The sequence below is a fragment of the Corvus moneduloides genome, chromosome Z, assembly GCF_009650955.1.
Source record: "Corvus moneduloides isolate bCorMon1 chromosome Z, bCorMon1.pri, whole genome shotgun sequence".
NCBI lineage: Eukaryota > Metazoa > Chordata > Aves > Passeriformes > Corvidae > Corvus > Corvus moneduloides.
In genome coordinates, this window is record NC_045511.1 from 45,982,199 (window position 1) to 46,008,562 (window position 26,364).

Sequence of the window (26,364 nt, forward strand, 5' to 3'; positions counted from 1 at the left end):
AGAGGGGCGGGAGCTTGACCACTGCTGCCTGACTGGAAGACTACAAAACATTGCCCGTAGCCTTAAAACTGGGCTTTCAACGACCATATGTGTGACATAACAAGTTACATCTGATGTGATGGTTACTTCCAGCCTTTGGAAGGCAGAAGATTTTAGATTGTGCCTAAGTGAAAGTACAGTTATTCCACAAGAAGGAAACAGAGCTGAGGATCACCATGTTCTTGGCATGGCGACACCCTGCAGTTCTCCACAGCTCTCCCCATAAGGCGATTCCAATGACGTAAGGGCTCAAAGGCATGAGGCATTTCCCTTGCATGTTTTGGGGCATAATCACGGTACACATGTAAATCCTGTGGTATCTTCACCATTTTCTCCTGCTGCAACATTTCCTAAAGTCAGAATGATGTTATTTTGGCTTTTATTTATTTTCTCAGCTGAAAATCCTATGGCATCAAAACTGGACTGCCAGTGTAACAAATACGAACCACTCCCCCACATCAGAAGTGATGTCTTATTGCTGGGCATAACTTCTGACAGTGAGCTGGTTTGTCCTTGCAGGACCAAATCAATGGCTAGCCCCATGCAAACCCTCTGGAACAGAGTTTAGAGGGTGAACTGACTACTCTGGTTTCCCCAGCTGGTGCTGAAAGCAAGATGAGACTTACATGCCCTGCTCTACTGGCGACACATTGCTGCTCTGCAGCAGCTGATACCTGGAATGCATTTCTAAATTTAGCAATCTTCTGCCTTTCTGGGCTTATTCCAGGTGTGCCAAGTCATCAGACAAGTCAGAAAACCCTTAGCCTTTTGCTGTTAACTCAGTAGTATTTCATATTCCCCTTCTATTCTGTTGGAAGTAAGAGCTTCATCTTCAACTGAAAGTCTCAGCAAACCTTACCTGGGTTACTAAGGCTGTTCCTTTATCTAATGGACCCACAGAAAAACAACTTACTGCAAACCAGACTGCCAGCCCATTTCCTGCTTGCAATGTGGATTCTTGGGAGGATCACTTATGTGAAATTCACTGTCCTGATTAATAAGTACCCTGACATTAAAGAGCAGAAATGAGGCTAAAGATGGACTCATACCAGGAAACAGCATTTGCAATTTTCTAAGTATGTTTTTAAAAATGCACAAAATTAAAACCGAATGGAAAACTACTAGTATAAGGCTATGGCTCCAAGACTTAATTATAAGTTCTTTTCTCTGGTCACTTATCTGACTTGAGTGTTACATGTTCCCCTACCATATGCCTACGCATTACCAGTAATCCATGTTTACTGGGAATATCTGTCTATTCACACTTTGTGCAGTTAAGATTCTGCAGGCAAGTTCATGTTTCTCAAGCGGGTTTCCTAAAAACAAAAAGTCCTTTAAACAACCTAGCAATAACTCCAACATTTATGACACTTTCCCTGAGCTACAATCAAATACATCAGGGTCTGAACTGGAATTGCTTTCTCTCTCTGGTATCTGTTTGCAGACAACAAGAGTTTCTTCTGGTGTTAAAGATCTGTGTTACAATTTGGGTCCACCAGCTGCTTATAGACTTGGCTTATCTACACAAAACATCACTCAAGCTTGGCAACCTGGGCTCTAGTCCATACTTCTGGTCCCCACTTCCTTTTCTAGTCAGTGCTTGCCTTGATGAAACACATATAAAGTCATTGCAGCAAAAAGTATAATACTACTGTGCACAGCACCTGGTGGGGTGATGCAACCCATCTGGAGATCCAGTAGAAATCCTGGATTCCTGACTCATTGTATAGAGAGAGAGACAGCAGGAGAAAAAGAAGAAATAAAACAAGCCCAGTGGCTAATAGGCAAAGATAAGAAAAACACCATCACATTAAAGAGATTAATCAGTTGTTTGGTAACAGAATTTTGCAAGCTGAATTAAAAAATAAAACTTCTTTAGGAATTATCAGCAATAGCTACCCATTTAACTATGCAGGTGTGTCACACCATAGGCCTGAGGCACCTCAAGACATGCCTTCAGAAGCACCAGATCTCAGCTGCCACTGCAAAATAAGAGAGAAACTTGAAGAATTCTGAAGAGCAAAAACTCTCTCAGTGTTCTAAGGGGCACCAGAGACGTTCTCTTCATAGAGTGAGAAGAAATTCCTACACCATAGAGCTCAGTTCATGTCATGCTAAATGTGTGGGAAAGATAATTGCACAAATGAACACCAGAGTACAAGATGTGGAAGAACTGCTGAAGTACCTTGCTTCAAATAATGCAAGAAGTCTTTGGTAGAGGCAAGAGTTTAACCCAGGGGTAATTCTGCACTTCATACTCTTATGGCTGATTTCTTTCCTTGAGGCAATTCCCAGAGACACACTCTGCACCACCTACATTGTCTAGACGAATGCAGGATGCAAAGACTTGGTCCCCGTGACTTTCTCTACTAGCACTGACTGCAAACTTTCCCATTGATGTGCTCATTTTGCCCAGAGGGCAGGTTATTATTAGAAACATTTTATTTCAGTATGTTTTCTAGTAGAGAGGTAAGTACATGGCTACCATAACCTCTGCCTGTAGAACTCACTCCATTTAAGTGTCCATACTTTTTGCTGGTAAAAACAGCAATCCACAAAGGCAAGCTTTGCTTGTGTAGCTGCATTAATTAAAAGCGTTCTAGTACAGAATTGGAGTAATTTTATGAACTTTTACATGGAGGACTAAATGTGTTTTCCCGGGAATGGGACAGCATGAAGATGGTATTGCTCTGCCAGGTCTTCCAGACCACTTACAATCTAAACAATGTTTTCACAGCTTTTTGAAGTTTTACCAGTTATCCAGTTATTCAGAATCATCTTCATCTCTTTTAGAGCATCTTTTCCCTGGCAGGTATTTTGTTTTTGAATTTACTTGCCTTCTTAGGACTCTGGTCCCATATTTAGGTGAATTTGATCTGACGTGGACTGACAGCTACAGAGAAGGGAGAACAGATGCCTGTTCAAGTCCCAGAAGACCCATGTTGCTGGCACCTAGAGCATATCAGACCCTTGTCCACAGATTATTTAACATGGGTAGTATCCAGGTGGATCAATTTCAGTATATACCTCTCCTCCACTGTCTCATAGCTATGACTCCTTGCATATCACATAGTCTTCACTGGCTGAAGGAATTCTGAAAAGAAGCATGAATGTTGTCCAAGTCTGATTCCAGTGCTTTGTAAACTGGAATCTACCTTTCACTCCAAATATTCTTTCTAAGCCATTACTGACACTCTAAAGACATAATCCAATACTCCAGTTGCTTGACCTCTCAGACCGAACTTTGCAACACACAACATGCTTTGTTCTGGAGTCCTAATTGCAGCTCTGGGTATTGATTGCATGGAAATCCTTGGTAAAGCTCTGCTTTATCTGACCTTAAACTAAATTTATGTTGCTGGTTTTGTAAAATTTTTGAGTTTTCCTTCTTTCCTCCCTTCCCCCCCTCCTCTGTTGCTTGGCAGTACTCCTGACGTCTCTATAAGTCCTTTTTCCCCTGTGGCCACAACAGGTCACAGCCGACACCATGCAAACTTTGAAATGGTTTTAATCCATGTGCATTTGTTGTATGAAGTCTCCACTTATGAGTCCCTATCTCTCCCCCACGGGTTTTGCTGCCCCTGTGCACATATGTCATACCAAGTCAGTTTCCTACTTTGACTTCTTGTAGCAATCTGCTGCTGGGCCTGATCTGTCAATATCTTACACTATAGAGCCATATACCATTTCAGCCTACAAACCCATACCTGTACATGGCAATGAGCATGTTTTACCTTTTTAACATGCTGGTCCAAGTGCTCTGAATATTCCTCGTTGTTACTTTGACCACGTCAATCATGTGTTGCGTTCTTGGATGTCTACATTTTTTTCCTAATGCACTCAGCTTCTCTGTTGCAGCTTGGTCGCTTTTTTATAGAGAGACCATGATACATGTGCAAGCAGATTACTGTCTGTTCCTGAACATGACTCCTTGGGACTTTTCTTTTTTCTTTAACTGTAAGTTCCCAAGGAAATTCATTACATGTGTCCCTTTCTCATCAATCAGGATTCCTTACTGCGCATCCAGTCTTACTTTGCCTTCAGTGGACCATCATCACGGATTCGCCTTACTTTTTGCCTTGGGATTCACATACTGCAGGAGTTAAAATGCCCTCCGGGGAAGGTGGCATGCTTTTCAGACTGCAGATTTTTTAAAATCGAGGCTCAGACTGCCAATGCCCACTGGGTGGCTCCAGACACTGCACCTTGCCCCACCTCCACCTACTCAGTGCTAGCTCAGCTCTGCAGAAGTACGTGTCTGTGCTGACGGCTTGCAAGAGTGACAGGGCAGAGCCCGGGGTCATAAGCAGGTGATGCACCGGACACCCAAGTAATGGTTATTGGTGAATATTTGCATCACCGTAGTGCCCGTGAGGCACTTAACTGAGGCACCTGGACGAGAGAGAGAGGCTTACACAGGCCACAGAGGTGATGCTGTTCCCTCACTGTCTGCATGGGGGGCCAAATGAGATGATGATCCAATGTAGGTGACTTATTTAAACCCTTGGAACTCAACAGGATGAACCTGGCCCTTTGGGACAAGGGAACATTGAGGACCAGAACTGCAGCTGTGTCTTCCCTGGCTCTGTGACCACATGTGTGTGAGCATGTGTGTGTGTACACTGCATGTCCTGACCTCAGAATTTCGTGTACACACATGTGTACACTGCATGTTCTGGCCTCTTTATGTCCAGCACATAAAGAGTGGTTTGGCAGGGAAGAGAGAAGTCCTTTGATTTAATTTGGAGAGAGACTAATGATCCTGTAAAGAATAAAACAAATTCATGCTGCCGCCTTACTCTCTGCCTTTTTCTGAATACAATCCTGGTTTGTCATGTCTTTCAGGATTGTGCATGTGTAGGTTACCTTCACACAAACTTGTCTTCCTGTTATAGAATTTCCACAACTTTATTTTTTTCCATCTACCAAGTGATATATGAACCAACTGTATGTAAGGAGCTGTTTCACCTGCACTACCCTGTGTTAAGGCTGGTACACCAGGAAAGCAAACCAACCAGCCAACCTCAACAAAAGTAAGCATAACAAGGAAAGGGGTGGAGACTACTCAGTTTTGTTTTACTCTAGCCAACTATTCCATTTGAACCATGATTAATACTTAATTTGGACATAATGAAGATCACCAGTCCCCACTTTTCATGCTATAACACAGTTCACTGCTTCAGGAAACCCCTGTCAGTTCTACTAGGCTTAAAAGAAGTGTGAGGATCTAAGATGGCTTTGCATCTGTGGTGATTCAATACATAAGATAATACATGAATAATGAAGAGATTTCCCCATCTTGCTAACACCATCACACTGAGAGATGTGGACTTTTTAATTTTGAAATGTTAAGCCAAGGAGACTCTGGAGTTTTTCATTTGATAATATTTTACTACCTCTCATCTACTATGGCAACAGAAACCCAGCCTTGTACAAAATGTCCATTTTATTGAAAGGCTGAAGTTATTAAAATTGCATTTTTCTTGCTGAACCTGACCTAGAGGTATTGCCCCTTTCACAAGGGGGTGCAGCATGTGATCCAGTGTTAACTCATAGAGAAACTGATGGCACTGTATAAGTGCTACCTTGCCTAAAAAGATGCATCCTTGTGTGGTGGTTTTAAGTCCAGCCGGAGATGAAACACCACGAGAAGAAATTAACTCTACCCTAGCTGGAGCCAGAACACCTTGACAACCTGTTTCTGTTCCCAAGGAACATGCCTCTAAATCTATAGCGCCTGACATGGGTGAAGTGTCAGAAGCACTAGAGGTGGAAAATCCCTTGCTATGTATAGGCAGGGTTTTGGGACTTCTTTTATATCTGGCTCTCAAATTAGGCAAATGGGTGTCTTTATCAAGGTCCATATCTGGTACATGTATTTAAGGAGAGCAGACATAGGTGATGTGGAGGGAGTCTGTGCTCCAGCTGAAGAGTCTTTCCTTTTCTCCATTCTGTAAGATGCATAGAAATCATTAAGTTATTACAAGCTAGCTGTGCCTAGGAGTTGTGGAAGATCCAGAGATGGCTACTATTAAACCCAGAACACCAACATTAAAGCAACTGTTAAGGCACTGACATGCCATTCTGCTATTTTGAGTTTAGTTTCAGAGCTGAAGTAGTAAGCTGTGTGTTTTTAGTGTTGGCTCGTTGTTTCTTTTTTTAAGTGTTACATCTGAATATATTATACCATATGAAAAAACTCAGCAACTCCCAGCTCATTGCTTTTCTTGCATCATCATGCAAGTTCTGAGAAATTCTCTAATCACACTGCAGAGCAGGTTCCTTTGAAAACCTGAGATTTCCTGTTGCTGAGGATTTTTGCCTGGTTTTGTTTTGGTCTCTGTTTTCCCAAGAAATATATCACATATGAAAATAAACCCCAGAAAGAGCTCAAGGAGAGGTGAAGTTTGTGCTCTTCTGGAAATTGCAGTTCCGAGGGGTTGCCGAAATTGGAATCTGCAGATCTTCTTGGAAGTTGTTCTTCTCCTGCACTTCCTCTCATTAAGCATCTTTCACTCTGAGATGGAGGCTGCTGGGAGGGAGGGAATTTTTTGCACGCATTTACTACCTGCCCACATCAGCAAGACAGCAACAACCAGCAAGGATATGCTTGTCCCAAGAGAGAGCTTATGCTCTATGGGCCAAAGCACAGACCCTCCTGTCATTAACAGTGGAGCTCTCACTCCATGCTGGACCACAATGGAAAAGCTTTCTCCTAGAGGTGACACAGCAGTGGCTTACCACCAGCATGCAGAAAGGTGAAGCATTTCACAACCCCAAAGGGCTTTTGCAAGCATTAGGACCTTGGATGTGCTGACAAATGAGTAGTCCTGAGCAAAGAACACAGGATCTGCATACAGCTTGGCCTCTGTCCTGCACTGCTTCACCCCCAAGAGCTGTCACAGTGCCAAAGTGCCACAAATGGTTCTTGTGTCTGCATTTTGGGGATCCAGAATCCACCGGTTTAAGCTGCCTGCCTGGCCCACACATCCAAAATGGCTAGAATAATAATTTCTCACTCCTCGGAGCTGTTGGGCACCTCCTCATCCAAGGTGAACAGATGCCCTGTTGATTACTGGAGGGATATGTCACTGTGCTGAACGTTTATTTCACTGGGTTTCTTTACTGCAGGAACCACAACAAGTCCAGTCCTGGTACTTCATGCAAATGTTCATCATCAAGTAGAGATACGGAGTTTTTCTTATCTCCATGCTACCCAAAAGCTTCAGAGCAACAGAAACCCTTCTGTTGGAGTAAACACAGGCCACCATCATGAAGTATAATTTAATTTAATATAACTAAATAATTTTTGGAGCATTTGAAATGCTGTGAAGGAATAGCAGGCTTTGGGTGGGCTGCTCTGTTCTGTGAATGCTACCTGTTAAAACCCAGATGTCAAATGCCAGCTTTCCATTCACTGCTGCAAAAAAACCAGACTATCATGCAGTAAGTAAAACAAACCAGGGGAGGCATGCAACACATTGCAGCATTTGTTTTACCTACAACACACTATCACAGATATGTCTGTTAAAGCTGACTGGGAATCTCTATCAATGCTATCCCAAATGATATGTTTCAGGTTTGGGATTTGGAGAATAAGTTTAAGGGAAGGGAAATGCTTTCCATTCATTTTTCACTCCTTTACTATCATTTACTCCAAATCTAAAGTAGCTGCAAAAAACAGGAGACCACTTTTGCACTGTGTAACAATAGGAAAGAAACTCAGAAATGTCTGCTTTCCTCTAACACTGACCCACGATCTTTACAGGGGCATAAAAAACTAAATAGCTTTAAAATTTGTGCCTAAGAGCAGTTTGTGTCAAGAGATACCCATGTCTGCCTTCACTCTGACATTGATACAATGATGCTGTCAATCATCCTGCCAGGTTTCAAACATATAACAATGTCATCCCACTACTGGCAGACATCCAGTCTTCTTAGGACTCAACGACTGTTGAATAAGGGGTTCAGTCTTCTTGTTAAGTCCATTGGACCAACCACTTTTTTTTAAAGAAATGCAAGAGACACTGTATTTTTACATGGGGCATCTTGTCTTATTCTGAAGATTGAAGTCAGGCAAGCAGGAGTGCTGGAAATCCAGGACCAAAATTTATTCAGCTTTTTTGACTCCTTGATTTTCACTTTGCATTCTTGGTTACAAGGGTTCTAAACATATTAAACTAATCCCGAATGTCAAATCATCATTCTGTAATCCACAGTTACACCATTCATATGCCTGCATCTTGTCCTCACCTTGCACTCCCTGTTTTTTAACTTATATGTACATCATGTACTTCTACATCCTCCTGATGTTAACTATCAGCATAATAATAGCATTACATTATTTACATTGCATTATTTGTTCTGCTTTATCCCTCTTTTTTGATGCTGATAGTTTTTCTACTGCTTGACATTAAGTGCACAAAAATGCTGAGTAACGTAGGCATTCTTCTTCAAAATGCTTTTGCAGACGAGGAAGCTCATTAAATCATTTCACTTACTCATGCCTAAGTTGAGTCATATGCACATATCCTTGCAAGCTACAGACTGAAGTATATGATTTCCTGTATCATGACAAAATAACGTAGAAGTCTAATAAATAAGAAGCAGTCTGTACACTTATGAATTTTCACTGCCTCAGTTGAAATTAAACACTTCCCACACAAAGGAGAACTGGTTACACTAGCTTAAGAATAAACATTAGAAGCATGTTTGCATCTTGCAAAATTTATGATTTTAGTGAGAAAGTCACTTAAAATTGAACCAGCGTGATCAATACCCAACCAAAGCATTTGTGTGATGTGAAAGGTCTTAAAGACCATCTACAAACTCAGTGCTAACCCTACTGTTTCTCCAAGAGGTATTGGTCTTTTCTGGAGTGCACACATCCTCACAAGCCCACCAGATACATGAGCCCACCTACATGAGGCCACAACCTCGCTTAGGAATGTTCGTCTGGCCTCAAACACTCTCAGTTTTCTGTTCTGAGTGCCACAGTTTGTCAGACCTACTCTTTACAGCTGGCCTGCAAATAAGGAAGGATGCTTCTCTTTCACCACAGCTATTCAAGTAGTAGAAGCAGAAGCATGAGAAAAGAACCTTTTTGAGTGCTTCAGTGTGTGTGGAAGAAATGCTGCTCTCTGTCATGATGATGGGATGCTCTGCTGCAAGAGGAATGGGATGACTGCACATTCCCCCTTGTTAAAGCAGGGTCATGGGTACTGGCTGCCAACAGGCACTGCATATTGCCCCTCACAAATACGCTTCACCCTGATCTAAGAGGAAACACAAAAGATATATATTTTTAAATATATTATGTATTTTTATATATATATTCCAGTATGTGTGTCACAAGACTTTTTCACAGATACATTGATACTGCAGCTGCTCTTTGCTTGCACGTATGATGCAGTGTGACAATAATGAATATGCAAGATCCATGGCACAGTGGATAGTGTGTTTATAGTCCTGTGGAATCAGCCTTAGGGCTTGTCTTGAAGTAATTTTCTGTCCTCCAGGTGAACCAGATTAGTCTGTCCTCTGCCACCCTTGTTGAGAGGGTTCAGGCTTTTTTGCAGAGTTCCCCTGGATAGGGCATAATGGACTTCCAAAGGGCCATTGATCCCCTCCAAACATGAACAGATGAATGATCTCCCTGTAATACTTCCCCTTTGTTTCTTTCCTGGGAATGCAGGGGGAAAATGTAGTGCACAGGCAGCAAGAAAAATACTTGCAGGATGAGTTCGTTCTACTTCACTCCTCAGGATAATGAGCTTAACACTGACTCTCTTTTTCTTCCCCCTTCTACAGCCCTTTACCTTCTCAGCCTATTTTGATGGGCTCTGGATGTGTCATGGATGTAAACTGTAATTAGACTAATGACCTCAACCTCTGCTGTCTAATATCTACAGTTCAGACACAATATTTTCTCACTTAAATTAAAATACTTTATTACTATCTTTGGAATTCCCTTAGAAAGACAACAGGGAAGTTTAGTGTGCTAGTGAGGCTGCCACACAAATGTCTTCAACTCTGGAGAAAGCAGCTGACCTGTCATTTGACAGATAGGTGGTCATAGAAGAAGAGAGCTCCGCTACTTTCAAATATTCAAATACTTGATTTGATGGCTGCAGTAAGGAAGTTAAAAAGCAAACTACAGGGGAAAGGTTTTGCACAATCCTTCATCCTACACTTTGAACTAATTAAGCGAAGAGGTTTCACTGCCTTCAGTGGTGGTACTCGTATAGCTGAAATTAGACACTCTCTTTGCTGGGTGGGGTCAGAGCTCTTAGCACCTTGCAGCATTCAGCACTAGATGAAATATGTATGACAGTACATATTTCTGAAGCACAGTCCATGTATTCTTTCCCTATACAGTATTAATTTATGAAGTAAAACATCAGGTAGCATATGAAATCTAGAATAATATGAAATCTAAAAGAAAACTTCTAAAAGAAGTTTTTTTGCCTTATGTTACCACAAATGTAAAAGAACAATATACATTCTCAGTTTCAATTAACACGAAATCACAGGACAAAGATCAGTAGCAGGACAGAATTCTCACATTCATGCTGATCTACATCTTCCTCATAGTAGTAATTTAGCATTGTCCAATCTTAGGGAAGGTCTGCTTGTGTATATCCTCAAACAAACATTCTCATTGACTTTTCCAAGAAATTTCACAAGAAACCTGCCATAAGGCAAATTGAATTCACCAGATGATAAGTTAATACATCAGCCCCTGGACTTCTGGTCCTGTTCCCTTTTTCTCTGTTGTAGCCTTAGCTGACATATTTATAAAAGTTGTGTTGCCAAGTTTTACCAGCTTTTGCCAGCTGAGAAAACTCTAAATTTACATAGCCTAAATGATAGAAACAGCTCCGGAATTTGCTCCGTGAGGATTAAAAGCACTGTTCTTGTGAGCTTTAGAGACCTTTGTTTGTAACAAAAGAAAGGAAAACACAAAAAAGAGGACAAATGTCAACTCAGACTGCAGCAGGAAAGTGATAAAAGAAAATAGTTCTAACACCCAAACCATGCTTCTGAAAACAGTAGGTATTTGATCTGCTGATGGCATCTGCTGCTGCATTTCAAAAAGTCATTTGCACCAGTGAAGTGAGTGCAAATGGGTGCTCTCCCTCTGTGAACTAATTTTGGCTGTAGGAGGTGTAAAGGAATGGAGAATCTCTTGAGTGTTGATCAAGTCATATACATGCATCTGAACGGGGAACTTGGCCCTCTTTTTAGCTACCTCATGAAAGAAATCCATAAAAGTCCATTAAACACAAAGATAACACAATGACTCTATCTTGCACAACATGGACATCTAGGAGACAAATGCTGGGCATATTTGGCTGCATGTGTGACTGCCTTTTACAGGCTTGTCTGGGCAGCTGCCATTAGCTGCTGCCAGAAATGGGGACCTCGGCAAGGAAAGTTTCCAGCCTTAACGGGAGTGATTGTTCTTAGGCAAAGCTAAAGGAAGCTGTCCCTACCTGTGTATGTTTTCTTCCAGCTTTTTCACCTTCAGCTCATCCTCTTCTGACTGCTTCCTTCTGGCTTCCTCCTCTTCTGCAGAGCCAGCAGGAATTCCCTGTAGCAGCCATTTTTCCCGAAGAGCTTTTGACTGTAATGCAAAAAAATCCCATGTCTTAGCTACAGACTGAATAAAAACTATCTGAAGATTGAGAAGAAGCTGTCTTTGCTTCTGAATATTAGCATGTGTCCACTGAATTTCTGCTTACTGCTTCAGACAGTTGATAACAGCCAAACGATTAGCTGTTTATCCAGATGTCAATTCTTCCACACTGAGTGTCACTTTTACAGTATAGAGTTTATTTAACATCGATGCCTTAATATGAAGTTATTTTTAGCTCCTAATAAAACCAAGAGTTTAAAATTAGCTAATTAGCAAGTCCTGCAAGAACTGACATTTTTGAACTGAAGTGTGGATTTCTTGTGAATGATAAGGCATGTGCTGGAAGGACTAAAGTCATAAACTTTCCAAAGCTTCAAAACCAAAAGATCAGTGTGCTCTAAATGTAATGTTTTTCATGGAGTATAAAAATAGTCTGCTATTAAATCAATCAAAGCTGTAGTTTTTTGATTTATACAGCAGATGTGTCTCCATATATTTACAGGCAGACAGACAGACACATGTATACATAAACATGAACATACACATCATCTCTTGGGCACACACAAATTAGAACAAATGAACAAAAGTCCTCCAGAAATCATGGACAACCCAGGACACAGAAACACTGCTGAAAAAAGCATCAATATCCTTCACCCAAGAGAATTATTCCTGGGAGTTTTGTTGTGCTTTCTATACCAAAAATGTGTCTATAGCCTCACCTGGTCCCCGTTTAATACAACTGCAGCTTATCCAGGGTAGTTCACCAGGGGAGGCGCACTGTTTGAAAGACATGCTTTACACTGCATATGTGCCTTTACACTGCATGTATGTTCCTTTTCCGGCCCAAATCCGGCAGAGGAATGCAGGGGATAGGATGAGGAAAATCAGGAGCCCAAAGTCCTAAGCAGGACTTTGCCCCTTGGCAAGAGGGAAATAGAGCTGGTGGAAAAAAAGGTCAGCCAGGTGACCAAACAAACTTTCCCTTGCATTGATCAGTAAAGGGGAGCCTTGGTTTTGAATTTGCAAAGTGATTGGAAAGGCTAGTTCAAGGAACCAGCTCCTCTTCTGCAAAGAGGAGTTAATCAGGAAATCATCACTTCAAGGAAATTGGATTTCAGAGGCAGCCCAAACATGCCGTATGTGTCTTTTCAATGCCATGCTTGTCGCTGGAACATGACTTGTGCAAACTATGTATAAGGGGAAAACATTAACCACCAAGAGCAAGCTTCAAACCTCGCCCAAAATAGAAACATTTTTGACATGACAGACAAGGCTTTCTTGCAAGTTTTTGAGTGTGTGTGTGTATATATAGACATAGTATCTATGCACAAACTATTTTTGTCACTCCATGACCTATTTGATGTCAGGCAATTAGATTTTAGTAAGGCAGCAGACATAAAGCAATGTACACACAAATTGTATTTTATAAATTACTCAAGCTTTCACTGGCTTTAACTGTGCTGTGCATGAGAGGATGTCTAGGCAGATTTAAAGTGATTTCTATGTGAATTAGGACTTCTGCATAACAGAAAAGGTCTCATGCTCTTGTCCCATGAGTCCAGTTCAACAGTCAGACCCACTGATGCTGGTGACATACTTTACCTGGCTGAATTCAGCTTTGCTCATGGCCTCCAATGTGTTAGTCGCCAAAACATTACAAGAGGCTATCTCCAGCCACAGTTTCTGCAGTTTGCTACTCCTTGTCCTGGCACTACCATCTGCTAGTGCTTCCTGCCACATTTAATGTGCCGGTAGTGAAATTTTTGCGTTCAAATGAGCTGATTACTGGCCAGAATTTTCATGACCTCATTCAGACTCACTGTGCTATAGAAATGTCCCCTCAGAAGAGGACTCTTAAGTCATCACTTGTATGAAGAAACAAAGTGAGACAGGATTTACAGGTCTTGTGGGGCTAAGCATTTCACAATCTGCGCTTTGGCTTTTAAAGTCTCCATAGCACAGCTCAGTGGGTACCTGCTAGGCTAAATCCAGTGCAAAGCCTAGTGAAGGCTGACTGCTCTTTAGCAAATTGCTGCCTTTTCTTTCAAATGTGGACCAGCTGCATGAGGAGCTATGTTGCTGCGTGTATCATATTCAGCTGTGGTCTTGAATCTGAAATCCTGAGGGACACTCAGTTGGAAAAAACCCCGAAGTTTCTAAAGACCAAACTCTAAAGATGAGGACAGCCTTCTCTGCTCTAAACCTGTTTTAGATATGGCTCCAGCAAAAATAAATAGATAAAGCCTTTGACAAAGTGCTGCTTGGACAGCACTGGCACTGAAGACATTAAGTTAACAGTCACTCCTCTCCTACTCCAGAAGGACAGATAAAACCCAGGCTTTTTTAATGTGCTTTTACAGAGTCTTCGTGCTGATGCTCACATAGGGAGAAGTCAGTCCCTTCAGTACAACTGCTGTACACTAAAAGTAAGGTATTTTGTACAGCCTTTGTTTTGGTCTTTGTTTATAGGAGACACTTAAGCTACAAAATCACATGGTTTCTTTCTTCCAGATTTTTTTTTTCTTTTAACCTATTAATAGCATGAATTTGAAACTGGAAAGCATCAATGGGATATTTTAAAAGACATATTTAGAGACAGGAATGCTATGATGTACTAAAAATCCTCCCTCTCGGGTGAAATGTTAGCATATTTTATCTAAAACAGGAAAACCGGAAGCTTTGATGTTTCTGGCTCTCCTTTTTAAGATGAAAATTAAGGCATTTGTTAAATACTATACTGAGGAATTCAGACAAGAAGACTGAGAAATGGAAACATTTATAAATGCATTTCCTACACTGCAGACAGTCTATTTGCCAAGCTGCTGAGGTTGTGTGTATTTATACACACGCTGCAGATACGATAGGCTAACAGGCAGGCATACACCAGGGGATGCTGGTCCCGCATCCGGCTGTGCAGCAAGCACTTTCTCCCCAGCCAGATAACTGGTGTAGGGATGAAGCAGCGGGCAGGGGTAGAAAAATTTCTCACCTGCTTTAAGCAAGCATTTCTCAAGGAGGTGTTTTCAGCACAAGCACGTAGGGAAGGCCTTAGTACACATGATGAGACTAAGGGTGGGTAGTGAGGGAGTGGTAGAGCTGTGCTGGGTGCTCAGGCACCGCTCCTGGATATGAGACAGTCTAGTGAGGCAGCCCACATCAAAGCAACCCAGACAGATGCAAACCAGAACCAGATGCAGATTGGAAACAAAAGAGAGTTTGCTGCCATCTGTCCTCCATAGCTATGAAATTTCAGATATGTTTCTTTAAAAAATCTTGCAAAATCTTATCCCAGGAAGAATAGGAAGTGTTTCTCAAATGTGTTAAAAGAAGGTTTGCATGAGGATGGAACCCAGAAATACCCACCTGTATGAGCTATCCCCGCTCAACGATATTGTGCATTTGCTTAACAGCCTGTGATTAAAATGGCCACAAGCTAGTATTTCAGCATTGTTTCTCCTTCATTGTCTGCTATGAGCTTTAACTCTCTACTGCATTTTAGAGCTTTATGCACCAAGGTTGTGCTATATGATTAGATGTTGTCAAAATGATAAAGAGCTCTTAGAGTGGCCAGATACACTACTGTAAAAATATAGGTACTTTTACAGCTTATTGAAGTACAGCTCATTGCCATACTGGAATATGTGAATATTGTGAATACAGTGAATATGCTGTACTTTCAGAAGGACCCACTTCACTGATGGAGCAGCAGCTATGCTATGTACTGTTTGGTATAAGTATTCTTTCATTTACTGCAAGAAAACAACTTCTTCAGGGCTAAACCTTTCAACAGAAAATAGATCATGTCATTAAAAATGCTCTCTGTTACTGAAGTGGAAAGGGCACCAGACTTGCGATCCTCTAGGTTGCCACTGCTCTCAGTTGATTTGGTTTGTCTGCACAGAATTGAGAACTGAGATTGTAAAAATAACTGGCAGCTTTACTTGGTTTCGTTAATTCAAGGATAGGAAAACAGAGTGACTTTTGCACCATGCAAAAAAGGAAAAAACCAGGTCACAATTAAGTGAACAGACCATAGTGAGGACAGAAATAAGTGAACAAATGTTGGACAGGACAGAAAGAAATTGTGCCAAATGTCTGAATGCAGCAGACACAGTGATGGCCATAAAAGTGGTGCACAGCAATCTTCTGTGCTATTTATTCCAGTTTCATGCTTCAGGACAGTGAAGCCTGAGGGCTTTAAGTTATTACATTTAGTGCTAGCAAGGAAATAATGCATAGTTTCTCAAATGCACACAGTAGAATTAATGCTGTATATCCAAAGAACACCTTTACTTTTAGTGCTGCATTCTGCTTTAATGTTGCATCGAAAGTTTACGTATTGGAGGACATTTTATTACAGCAAGTAAAACTTTTTAGCATCCTTTTCATAAATCATTATGCCTATTCCATGCCACCTCTGCAATCCCTGCGTTGTGGAAGTTGATTAGTTCTAGCCATCAGCCTTGCTAATTTTGAATCAACTTCCATAAACTTTGTTCATAAGAATAACACATTTCCAGTCCCACATGTATTGTAACAGTGTCTTAACCTGAGGCCCAGACACATCTGCCAGACTTGACATGACTTTTTAGGACAAGAGAAAAGCCCCAGTCCTTGCTGTGCTGCTACCTTTTGAGGTAGTTCCTTAAATAAGCTTTGTGTGGTTTTTGTGCTTGCAAACGGTTAGGGGACAATCAGTACTATCTCTCCTTGAAAGCAGTGCTTGCTGAAGTGGACTCTTCTGTCTCCTAAGTTCAAGGAAGATGATAATCCTGAGAAGAAACAAAGGTCAAAAGTTGGCCCAAAGAGCCTCCTCCAGTAAAATGTGCCTGCTCTTGTGAAACACTTGTGGATGTGGATTATTCCGGGTAATTATGGTCTTCTGTGCCCTAGAAAACAGCCGCTAATGATTCCTGGTGTAATTCCACTGAAATCAGCAGGGCTACATCAAAGGCACTTTTACTGAAATCTTTAAGTCTTTGCCAAATTGAAGTTTTGCCAAAAGTCTTTGCATTTTGAGGCTTGAAGACCATGAGACATTAACATTTTAGAGCTGGAGTTATTTATTAATATGAAATTATTTTCTCCCTCTATCTGTTTAGTATCTGTGCCATGGAAAAACATGAATGCAAAAGGTTGGTTTCCCAAGTTCTCAAATATACATATAACCAGCCCACAGCCTACTAAAAGAATGCAATGAAAATCTTCTTTTGCCTGTCACTGTGAGTCAGATGTTACCCCCAAACATTCCCATTAGGATGCTAGCATAACCAGCTGCATTTCAGATTTGGTCTCTGCATTTCAGAAAGTTACCTCCATGCAAAAAGGGTGAGGTTTTCAGGCAGATCTGGAGCTCTGGAGGCAGCAATGAGTCTGACTTTGCTGTTTGCAAGCTACCTGGGGCCCCCCCGTCACCCAGTGGTTCAGCTGCAAGAGGGAAAGCCTCACAGAGCAGCAAAGCCTGTTCTGCTTGTGCGTGCTCCCAAGCATCTGCATGGGCTGGTATTACTGAGCTTGTAAGGGACACAAGTGCAAGAACAACCACTGTCAAAGCTCTTCTGGGATTCCTCCTTTGTCCTGCCTACTCTCTTTCCGTAGCCTCTCCAAACACTGCATTTCTTGCTGTCGTATTCTTGTGCAGCTTCCCCAGCCGTTCCTCTGGCTCTAACCCAGCTAGTACAGGCTACCCAGCATGTCTGGGTCTGGCCTGCTGATGCACAGCACTGTTGCCAGCCTTAGCAAAGAGGTTACTGGGACACGAGGTACTGAGATTATAGAAAGACTTGTTCCTTTGCCAGCAGGCCTTCCCTTGCCTTTCAAAAAAAAAAGGTTATTCACATGCCTGTAGTGCGAGCAGGCATGTTAATGTTAGATGCCCTTAACCATTTGTGAATAAATATGCAAATGAAGAAAGGGGCTGTAGACATAAGCTGTATGACAGGTAAGTCCATCTGGAAATTAGCAGCTTCTTGGAATGTATTCCTAAGTGATGCTGTAGTATTTAATTTTCCATTAGGCAAATGAAACAGTCTGACTCTGCTCAGACTGATGCAGAGTTTTCCTATATGGGTTTTCAGTGTGAGAGAATCTACTTGCAGAATAAAGGAGAGGTGTGGTCCTCAGTAAACACAAGAGATTCTACACTCTCTGCTGGAAGATGGTTGTGGCCTTGTATGGTATGACTGTCCCTGGAGCAGGACAAGCAGCCATTTGCAGCTTGCTGGTATGATCTGGTTTTATATAGCAGCAAAACTTCTTGTTGCCTTTCCAGTTATCTAAGACACTTGTTCTAGCCCAAGGAGCATGTGTGCATGATAGATGGTATGATTCAAGCATTGCCCAGATTAGGGAATTAAGCCAAGCTGAAAAATTTGCAGCTTGATTGTAGTCTCTACTTGAATCACATTGTCATAGCTTCCATATGTATGATTAAACAACAAAAAAAAATATCCTAGCTAGTGAAGCTTAGCCAGATCAAGAGCAAACAGCATGTTTATAAAGAAGATTAAACATCATCCTTTGGACTTGCCAGTTTGTTGTTGTTATTCTTTGTTCAGGAAATGAACAAAACATTTCTTAGAAATATCTTAAGGAAGAGATGTCTTAAAAATTTTTTTAAGGATTACATTTAATCTAAGAGTTGCAAAGATTGTCCAACAGTTGGTTAATGTGTATTCATCACACAGAATATTAAAACACATTAACTTAATTTTTTCCATTGTGTTTAGACCTGTCCACTGTAATAGACAAGCTTTTGTGACCAGGCACTGGAGACTGATGGCATAACCTCTTCCTAAGTTCCTTCTCAGCACCACAGGCATGGGTAATTTGCCTGAGTTTTTCCTTTTCATAAAATCCTTACTGCAGTGGACCACTGAGGCCAGGATCTCCAAAGCAGTCTGCTCACCAAAGGGACTAGTGCTCCGCCTGTCCCCAAAAAGCATGTCTCCTGTTTCCCTACAGCTCCTGGAGTAACAGAATTTTGGTACAACACTAGTTAGTAGCCACCAGGCTGTGAGTGTAAGGGGGGTACATGTGGGGAGATGAGAAAATAAATAATAAAAGAAGCAAGTAAACAAGTAAATAAAAATAAATAGTGGACACTATTACAAGGCCCCACCTGGAACCATGGCAGACAAAAGACTTTGCAGAGATTATCTTTCCCCCTTGTTTGCTTACTGTAGCAGGTACATTTGAGTGCCCTTTAGCTCCTCTGAGTATTTACACAGCCACTGCTTTTTCTCAAAACACATGTTCAGCACAGCAACAGAGCACACAGGAACATGTAAAACAGTGCAACATGACTGCAGAAATGGGTGAGGGAAAACTGAGATAGCTGGAATGATTTGTGCTCACTTGGAAAAGGGCTGCATCTCAGCTTGGTGCCCCCATGACAAGGCAAGGGGCTTCAGTGTGAGCCACATGCAACCAGAGCTGCAGATGCATGAAGGCATGTCTGTGGCATATGACCTGAGGGATGGGTATGATGACAGCTATAGATAGCTTCTTCATGGAGGTCTCTTGCTTTGTCTGTTTAAAAACCTCACACGAACAGGAATTGCAGCTGTACAGATAAAGGCCCTATTAGGAATGATTTTTGGGGACAAAAAGCACCAATCAGTTTATGTGCTCAGAGTAAGCTTCCCCTTCATTAGCAGTAGTGTCAATATTAGCATTAATGTAAATATTCTGAGTACATTGCTTTAAAATTGTTCAGGTCCCATTTATTTAACTTTGTAAATCAAGTAGACAGTTGTTTCCAGTCAAAGATGAAGAAGATGAACTAAAACCTGAGCTCTTTTAGCTTCAAGGAAACCCACTACAGCAAGAGACACTGTCAAGACTCCATAAGAGCAGACACAAAGTTTGTATCTCTCTTGTTCAGATCATTCATCAGCTGCAGAGCACTGGCCTGTACACACTAGTTTCACTGACAGGGATCACAGGTACAGCTCAATATAAGGTAAGTGTTTCCAACATTCAGTAAAAACTTGAGATGACATTGAGATGAAGCACAATGAGCAGTAAGATGTTCAGTTAAGCCAAGCACATAAGTCTTTTCTACATATATTTTCTAAGCATCCAGTCTACCAGAAATTTCTGCTTGAAGTAACAGGAAGATTCCTCTTCTACAGAGTGTGTTTTACGCTGGAGAGTTAGGGTTTATTTTTCAGTGTCTCTCTTTAGAAAGTCTATTTAAAATTTCAGACTTTTTTGTTGCAGGATGATAATGATGGCTCTGTTCAGTTGTTTAATATTTCACTTGTGGCAAGGTTAAGCACCATAATGAGAGTAAACTATAAACAAATGCTAGCAGGTGCTGAAGAGGTGAGGGGAGGGATGAGGAGACCGGGCTGCCCTGGCAGGCACACACAATCAGGAGCACAGCTTGCAAAAGGGGATGCTGCAATGAGGTCCCACATGGCCCAACCTGGGAGCAAGTCTCCAGGGGGTGGATCATGGGATTCTGTCCTGGTAGAGAATCCAAATGTATTGGGATGAAGATGGGCATGGGAAAAACCTGCTCCTGTTGGCAGGAGCACAAGGAGATCTCCAGGGTTCCCTCACACACAAATTACTTCTTAAATCCATGAGAACATCTCTGATTACCAGGGAATTTTGGAACTAGAATAAAAAACTTGCAAGCTAGTTGATGTTTCTGGCCTTCATGCAGTTGGACTGAAAAGACTGAACAAGACATCCTCTTAAAGATACACAGATGAAAAGAGGCACCACCGTTTTACCTCCTGGTGCCAGAAATTTAGGTATGTTTTGGTTTTCCCTATGAGTACTCACTCCGTGTTTACAAAGCAAGTAAAGTGTATTGTGAGAGAAGTAAAAATTAATAAAAAGAAAACCTTTGTAATGGTTAACAATCTGAGATTTCAAAAATTCTCAAACCTCTCTCCCCAAAACAAATAGGCTTTGCAAGTTATTTTTACTACAGAGCCATGGTTGTTTTCACTCTTATCTCCCAAAAGAATAATTTCCTCTCCCTATTCAGTCTCACCTTGGCTTCAGTTTGTCACTCCTTCCCACATGCACACATCGGTCAAAAGAGGTAAAAAGAAAAGTTCTATTTCAGATATTCCTTTCTTTTCCAGTCTTAAAATTTCTTATACTCATTATTTTAAAAAGCTGGATTCAGGTGATGTGAATTAGTTTTTGAATGTGTTTCAGGCCATTGGGAGGGGCTCAGGTTGCAGAGAGCCGTAAATGTCCTTGAGCTACATTGGCACAGTCTGGCTGCAACAAAATCTGCTGGAGTGGCTATGAGGTGCTTGAAGGACCTTGTTACTGCTTGAAACCTGAACACTAATTTTGATGCGTTTCAAGGAAGTTCTGCCTGTATGGTATGCTTATTTACATGATCATCCCAGGATAACTCTGCCCCAGTTCAAAGCACACCTCACACATAATCTTTTTCCTGAATAAAAGCACAACTTGTAGAGGGATCATACCAGAATAATGACAGCTGTGTTTCAATGACGTGCAAGCAGATAAGGAACATGAGCTAAAGGACAAAAGCTCTCATGTCTCTGTGGAAGTCAGTTTGTGTAGCTGCCCTCAATAAATTATTCTATTTTTTAATTCTATTTTATTCTTTTATTACTAAAAGATTTTAACTGAGGATAGTCACTTTGTTTTCTGATTCCTTGAAAAGAAAAGCCTATAAGGATTTTTGAAACCCCTCCTTTCAAAATGCTATTTCTCAACAAGGATATCCAGGGTTTCATGCTCTGTAAACAATTCAGATAGAGTAGTGCCCTAAATACTTTCACTGTGCAGGCCTATTCCATCTCCCACTCCCTTTCTGGCCTAATGAATCTGGATTTCTCTTCTGGATCATAAAACAGGTTAGCAGAGTGTCAGAGAGCCTCTCGATTCTCAGTTTAAATCCTGGTGGGAGACAAACTTCTCAGCAGAAGGTGGGCATCAGCCCAAAGATGCTAATACACAGAATGGGATGAAGAGGGGTCCCCTGTGCTCTCAAAATGGAAATTCCTCTCTGAATTTGTTCTTAACCTCTCCATGCCCCAAAACTGCTGCTGATGCTCTCTACGGACAGTTAGAAGTTAACTCATGTTCACAAGCCCTATTCCTCATGGTGGACTCCAGAAACCCCAAAACCTTTTGGAGGACAGCAGCAGGGCATAAGCAATCCAGGAGCTTCCTGGAGTGCCATGATGATAACTTCCTTCTCCAAGTGATAGAAGAGCCAAGGAGAGGAGGTGCTATGCCAGGCCTTTTTCTCCCAATGAGGAGGGGCTGGTGGGGAATGTGAAGCTCAAGGGCAGCCTCAACTGCAAAGACCATGAAATGGAGTTTGAGATCCTTAGGGCAGCAAAGAAGGTGCACAGAAAGCTCACTACCTGGACTTCAGGAGAGCAGACTCTGGCCTCCTCAGGGATCTGCTTTGTAGAAAATCATGGGATAAAGACCTGGAGGGAAGAGGGGCCCAAGAAAGCTGTTTGATATTCAAGGATCACCTCCTCCAAGCTCAGGAGTGATTATCCCAACAAAGAGGAAGCCAGGCAAATATGCCAGGAGGCCTGTGTGCATGAACAGGGATCGCCTGGACAAGCTCAAACATGGAAAGAAAGCCTATGGAGTGTGAAAGCAAGGACAAGTGATGAAAGCAATTCTCCAAGTGAGGAATACAAAGGGATTGTTCAAGCAGGCAGGGATCAGGTCAGGAAATCTAAAGCCTTGATGGGCTTAAATATGGCCAAACACATCAAAGACAAGAAAAAAAGCTTCTACAGATATGTTGGTGATAAAAAGAAGACCAGGGAAAACATTCAGTCTCTCCAGAAGGAAAAAGAGACCTGGTTCCCTGGGACATGGAGACGGCTGAGGTACATTTTTGCCTCAGCCTTAACCAGCAAGTGCTCCAGTCACACTGCCTGAAATGCAGAAGGCAAAGGCAGGGACTGGGAGAATATAGAACCACCCACTGTAGTAGAACATCAGGTCCAAGACCATCTAAGGAACCTGAAGGTGCACAAGACCTTGGGACCTGATGAGAGAACTGGCAGAGCAAGTGGCTAAGCCGTTACTCACTTTATTTGAGAAGTTATGGCAGACTGGTAAAGTTTCCAGTGACTGGAAAGATGGGAGCATATGCCCTGCTTTTAAAAAGGGAAAAAAGGAAGACCTGTGCAATGACAGGCCAATCAGTCCCATCCACCTTAGTGCCTGCAAGATCATGGAGCAGGATCCTCCTGGAAACTGTGCTAAGCCACATGAAAAACATGATTGGTGACAGCCAACATGGCTTTACTGACGGAAAACCACTCCTTACAGATTTGGTGGCCTTCTGTGATGGAGCCATAAATCATTCGTGGATAAAGGAAGAGCAACAGATACCATCTTCCTCGGCTTATGCAAGGTATCTGACACTGTTCTACATGATACCCTTATCTCTGAGCTAGGTTTTGGCAAATATTGCACTGACCCTGTAGGGAATGGAGACTGGATGACACCGCCAAACATTTTTTGTGCGCTTGGCTGAGTTGCCATTTGGTTTAAGTATTAATTTACTTGAAAATCATAAAGGGATTTGCTATAAAGAGATTACAAGATTCCTTCATTTGCAAAAGTTATCTCTGTTTCTCCACAGTGTTGTACATATATCGAGAGAGAGACAGACATACCTATTTATATTTTCTGACAGCAATTATTTTAAGAACAGATTAAATTGAGGACAGCAATATAACTGAAACTATAAAATTAAAATTTATTTATAGATGAGATGGTTCAGCTAAAACTATACCCTAAGAAAATCTCTATAACAACCTAAAAGGCTTTCCTTTCCTTCAGAGTAAAGATGTAATTATGTCACAGATTGTGCTCATGAACTGCAGTCTTTAAGAAGCAGATGTTAAAATAAATAGGTCCCTAATATTTATATGACTGCAGAACTAAAATAACTGTGGAAAATGGATTTATTGTAATTGTAATAGTTAAAGTAACAGCAGAGAAGTAATTTTTCATTCAATTAGGAGGTTTTGTTCTGTTTATTTTATTACCATTGGCCACCAAACAGAGCTACCATAAACAATTACAGAAATTCTATTCAACTAAATACAGAGGAAGTCAGATTTTGGAAGAAATACTGCTACCCTGGAGTTTATTTGAAATAGTAAACATCCCTGTTAAAACAAGCTGGCCCAACTGCTGCCTAGCTGAACAAGCTCTTAAAAGAAGTTGTTGCTTGTAGGTTGTATTGTCCAGTTCAACTGAGACACCAAAATAAATTTTAGTCTTTCTCCAGAAACCAACTAATTTTGATGGATACTGCACAAAATGTGTTTGGTGTAAGGTGAATTTTGACCACTTCTCTGATTTTAAACTCTAGAAGCTGGTAACACCTCCAGTTCCTATGGACAAGGAAGCCCCATTTGTAGGCATACAGACAAGAAACTGTTGTGGCCTGACATTTAAACTCCATCTATTGTTAAAAAACACAATTTGACCTTGTATTATATGGAAGAAAAAGTATTATTTTCATCTTAAGGACTGGAATAGGTGTGAGGTTAGGGGAACTGTTGTAAATTGCCTCTTATTAGAGCAAAAGAGCATGTTCAATCTCAAAAAATGGGACTTCAGAGCATCTTTATACCTGTTCCAACACCAAGGGCCTTTCCAATGAAGACATCTGATTGTAATGTAGACAAATACACCTCCTGCCTTCAACGGAGTGACTCAATGGCCCCAAGGTACTACATAGTCAGTCTGTGCCCACCAATGTCCTTACTCTGCAGTGATTCACAGAAGAGAGGATATGGTTTCACTGTCAGCAAAAGCAAATTCAGCTTTTAGAGCCTATTCTACTCTAGACTCTCCTACTCCAGATTTTCACATTTGAAGGGTTTCACTTGATTAACTCTGAATCTCACAGAGAACATTAACAGCTGAGCCACACTTTTGTTCTGATGTCCTCAGCACTGACCTCATTCTCAGAAGCCTTTGTAAAAGGTGTTGCCAAAGTTTTGTTCACATTCAGTGCTAACTTTTACTAGGTCTAGTGTTTGCTGGGTTGCTCTGCCTAGAGCAGTGGGACAGCACCTTCTGCTGCCTTGTTTTCAGCCAGATATGTGGCAAGGGATAAATGAATGAACTGGTAGTAAAGTCATTTTGTCAGGGGTCTAATTGGCATTAGCAACTTGAAAACTGTAGGTAATCCAGCATAAACATTTGCAATAAACTATTTCTATTAGATATTTTCCAATGTGAATAAATTTTCTGAAATTAACAGAGACCCTGTAGCTTCCAGAACCCTTATTAGGTAACCTAACATGCTATTTTACACAGTGCAGGTTAAAAAGAAAATTACTCTGACACTGCACAAAAATGGAGCAAACCCATTGAATACTGGCATGAATGTCTTTGTGTGAATTCAAGCTGTTATGCTTGTGGGATCAACCCAGATACTGCAGACACAGGATTAACCTAGATTTCATTTTCAAAGGCTTCTTCACAGCAGATTTTAATGAACACTGATATGAAATCCTGGCACTCTATATGGACATCAACAGACACAGCATTTTAAGTAAATACAGAGGCTTCCTAGGAAAGCCTGGTCTTTTAACCCAGATTTATGCCTTGCACAGAATTAGATGAAATCCACATAATTCAGGAAATGAATCATGGTTCTACTTGCACTCAGAGGGAAAATATATGTTCTTATTTTGGTCTGGTGCATCAGACTGGCGAGCCATATCAGACTGAGGGACTATACTGATGTCAGACTTTGAGCCCCTGACTCGGAGGGGCCCAGGACAAACAGGGTGAGGTGAGGGAGAGCACTAGGGAAATGGGAGGGGGATACAAGTTTTGCAAATGAGCAAATCAAACTGGCAGGCAAAATATAATGTTGGTCAGCACTCCACTAAGCAACCAGAACACTGAACAATGTATGAAACAAAAATGCAGTTTTCTCTGTCTCCAAAGAGAAACAGAAACACTACCAGCCAGTGCCTCTATCTTAATTTTTAAAATTTTTTGTTATTTTAATTTTATGAAGGTTCTAGCAGCAACAAGGATGAACTCAGCAATCCCAGTTAGACCTCTGCTATCACCTCATTCAGGTGACAGAGACATTGTCTCCCAGCACACAATTGCTTGGTGGTACAGGCAGCTCCCAGAGCAGCAGTCACCATGACCACCCCTGTAAAAGCAGCACAATATTCCTCTGGTGACAAGTGATGCCACTGAATGGAGAGGTGGGGAAGATCTTATCATGTCCTGATGCTCATCCTCACACACAGCGTTACAGACCTTAAGTCTGGCTGTGATTTCAGCTGAGAAAGCTGCCATTTTAAAGTCTCTGCCATTAAATTTCTGTGCCCTGATCTCCCATTAGCTTTCTGTATGATTACTGATCTTGTTCCAGCCTGTGGGATAAAAAAACAAGGGACACAGCTATTTTTCGTGTGTGTCACTGAAAAAATCCATGCGGCAAAACTGAACCTCCACTAGTGGCAATCAGCATAGCAGGGCTGAAGTCAATACCCTCTACATCAGCTGAGGGGCTGATCCCACTGCACCACCTTGAGGGGTTTTGCTATGGATGATGATAAAATACATTTTAGCAACAGCTATATCAAAGTAAAACAGATGAAGCAGAAAATTGACAGAACTGTCTATCCAAAAGGCTCTGCTTAAGGAATTTCTTGAAGAAT

The 26,364-nt window shown here is 41.5% G+C and overlaps 1 protein-coding gene across 6 annotated transcripts in view; it reads right to left on the minus strand.

The window, feature by feature from the left end:
• The window catches only part of PALM2AKAP2 (PALM2 and AKAP2 fusion), a 265,964-nt gene that overhangs the window by 190,592 nt on the left and 49,008 nt on the right, over nucleotides 1-26,364 (minus strand). For all 6 annotated transcript variants that reach the window (XM_032097533.1, XM_032097535.1, XM_032097534.1 and 3 more), the window contains exon 3: nucleotides 11,535-11,665. In XM_032097533.1, the coding sequence (XP_031953424.1) occupies nucleotides 11,535-11,665 (131 nt within the window). The remainder of the gene's footprint in view (nucleotides 1-11,534; nucleotides 11,666-26,364) is intronic.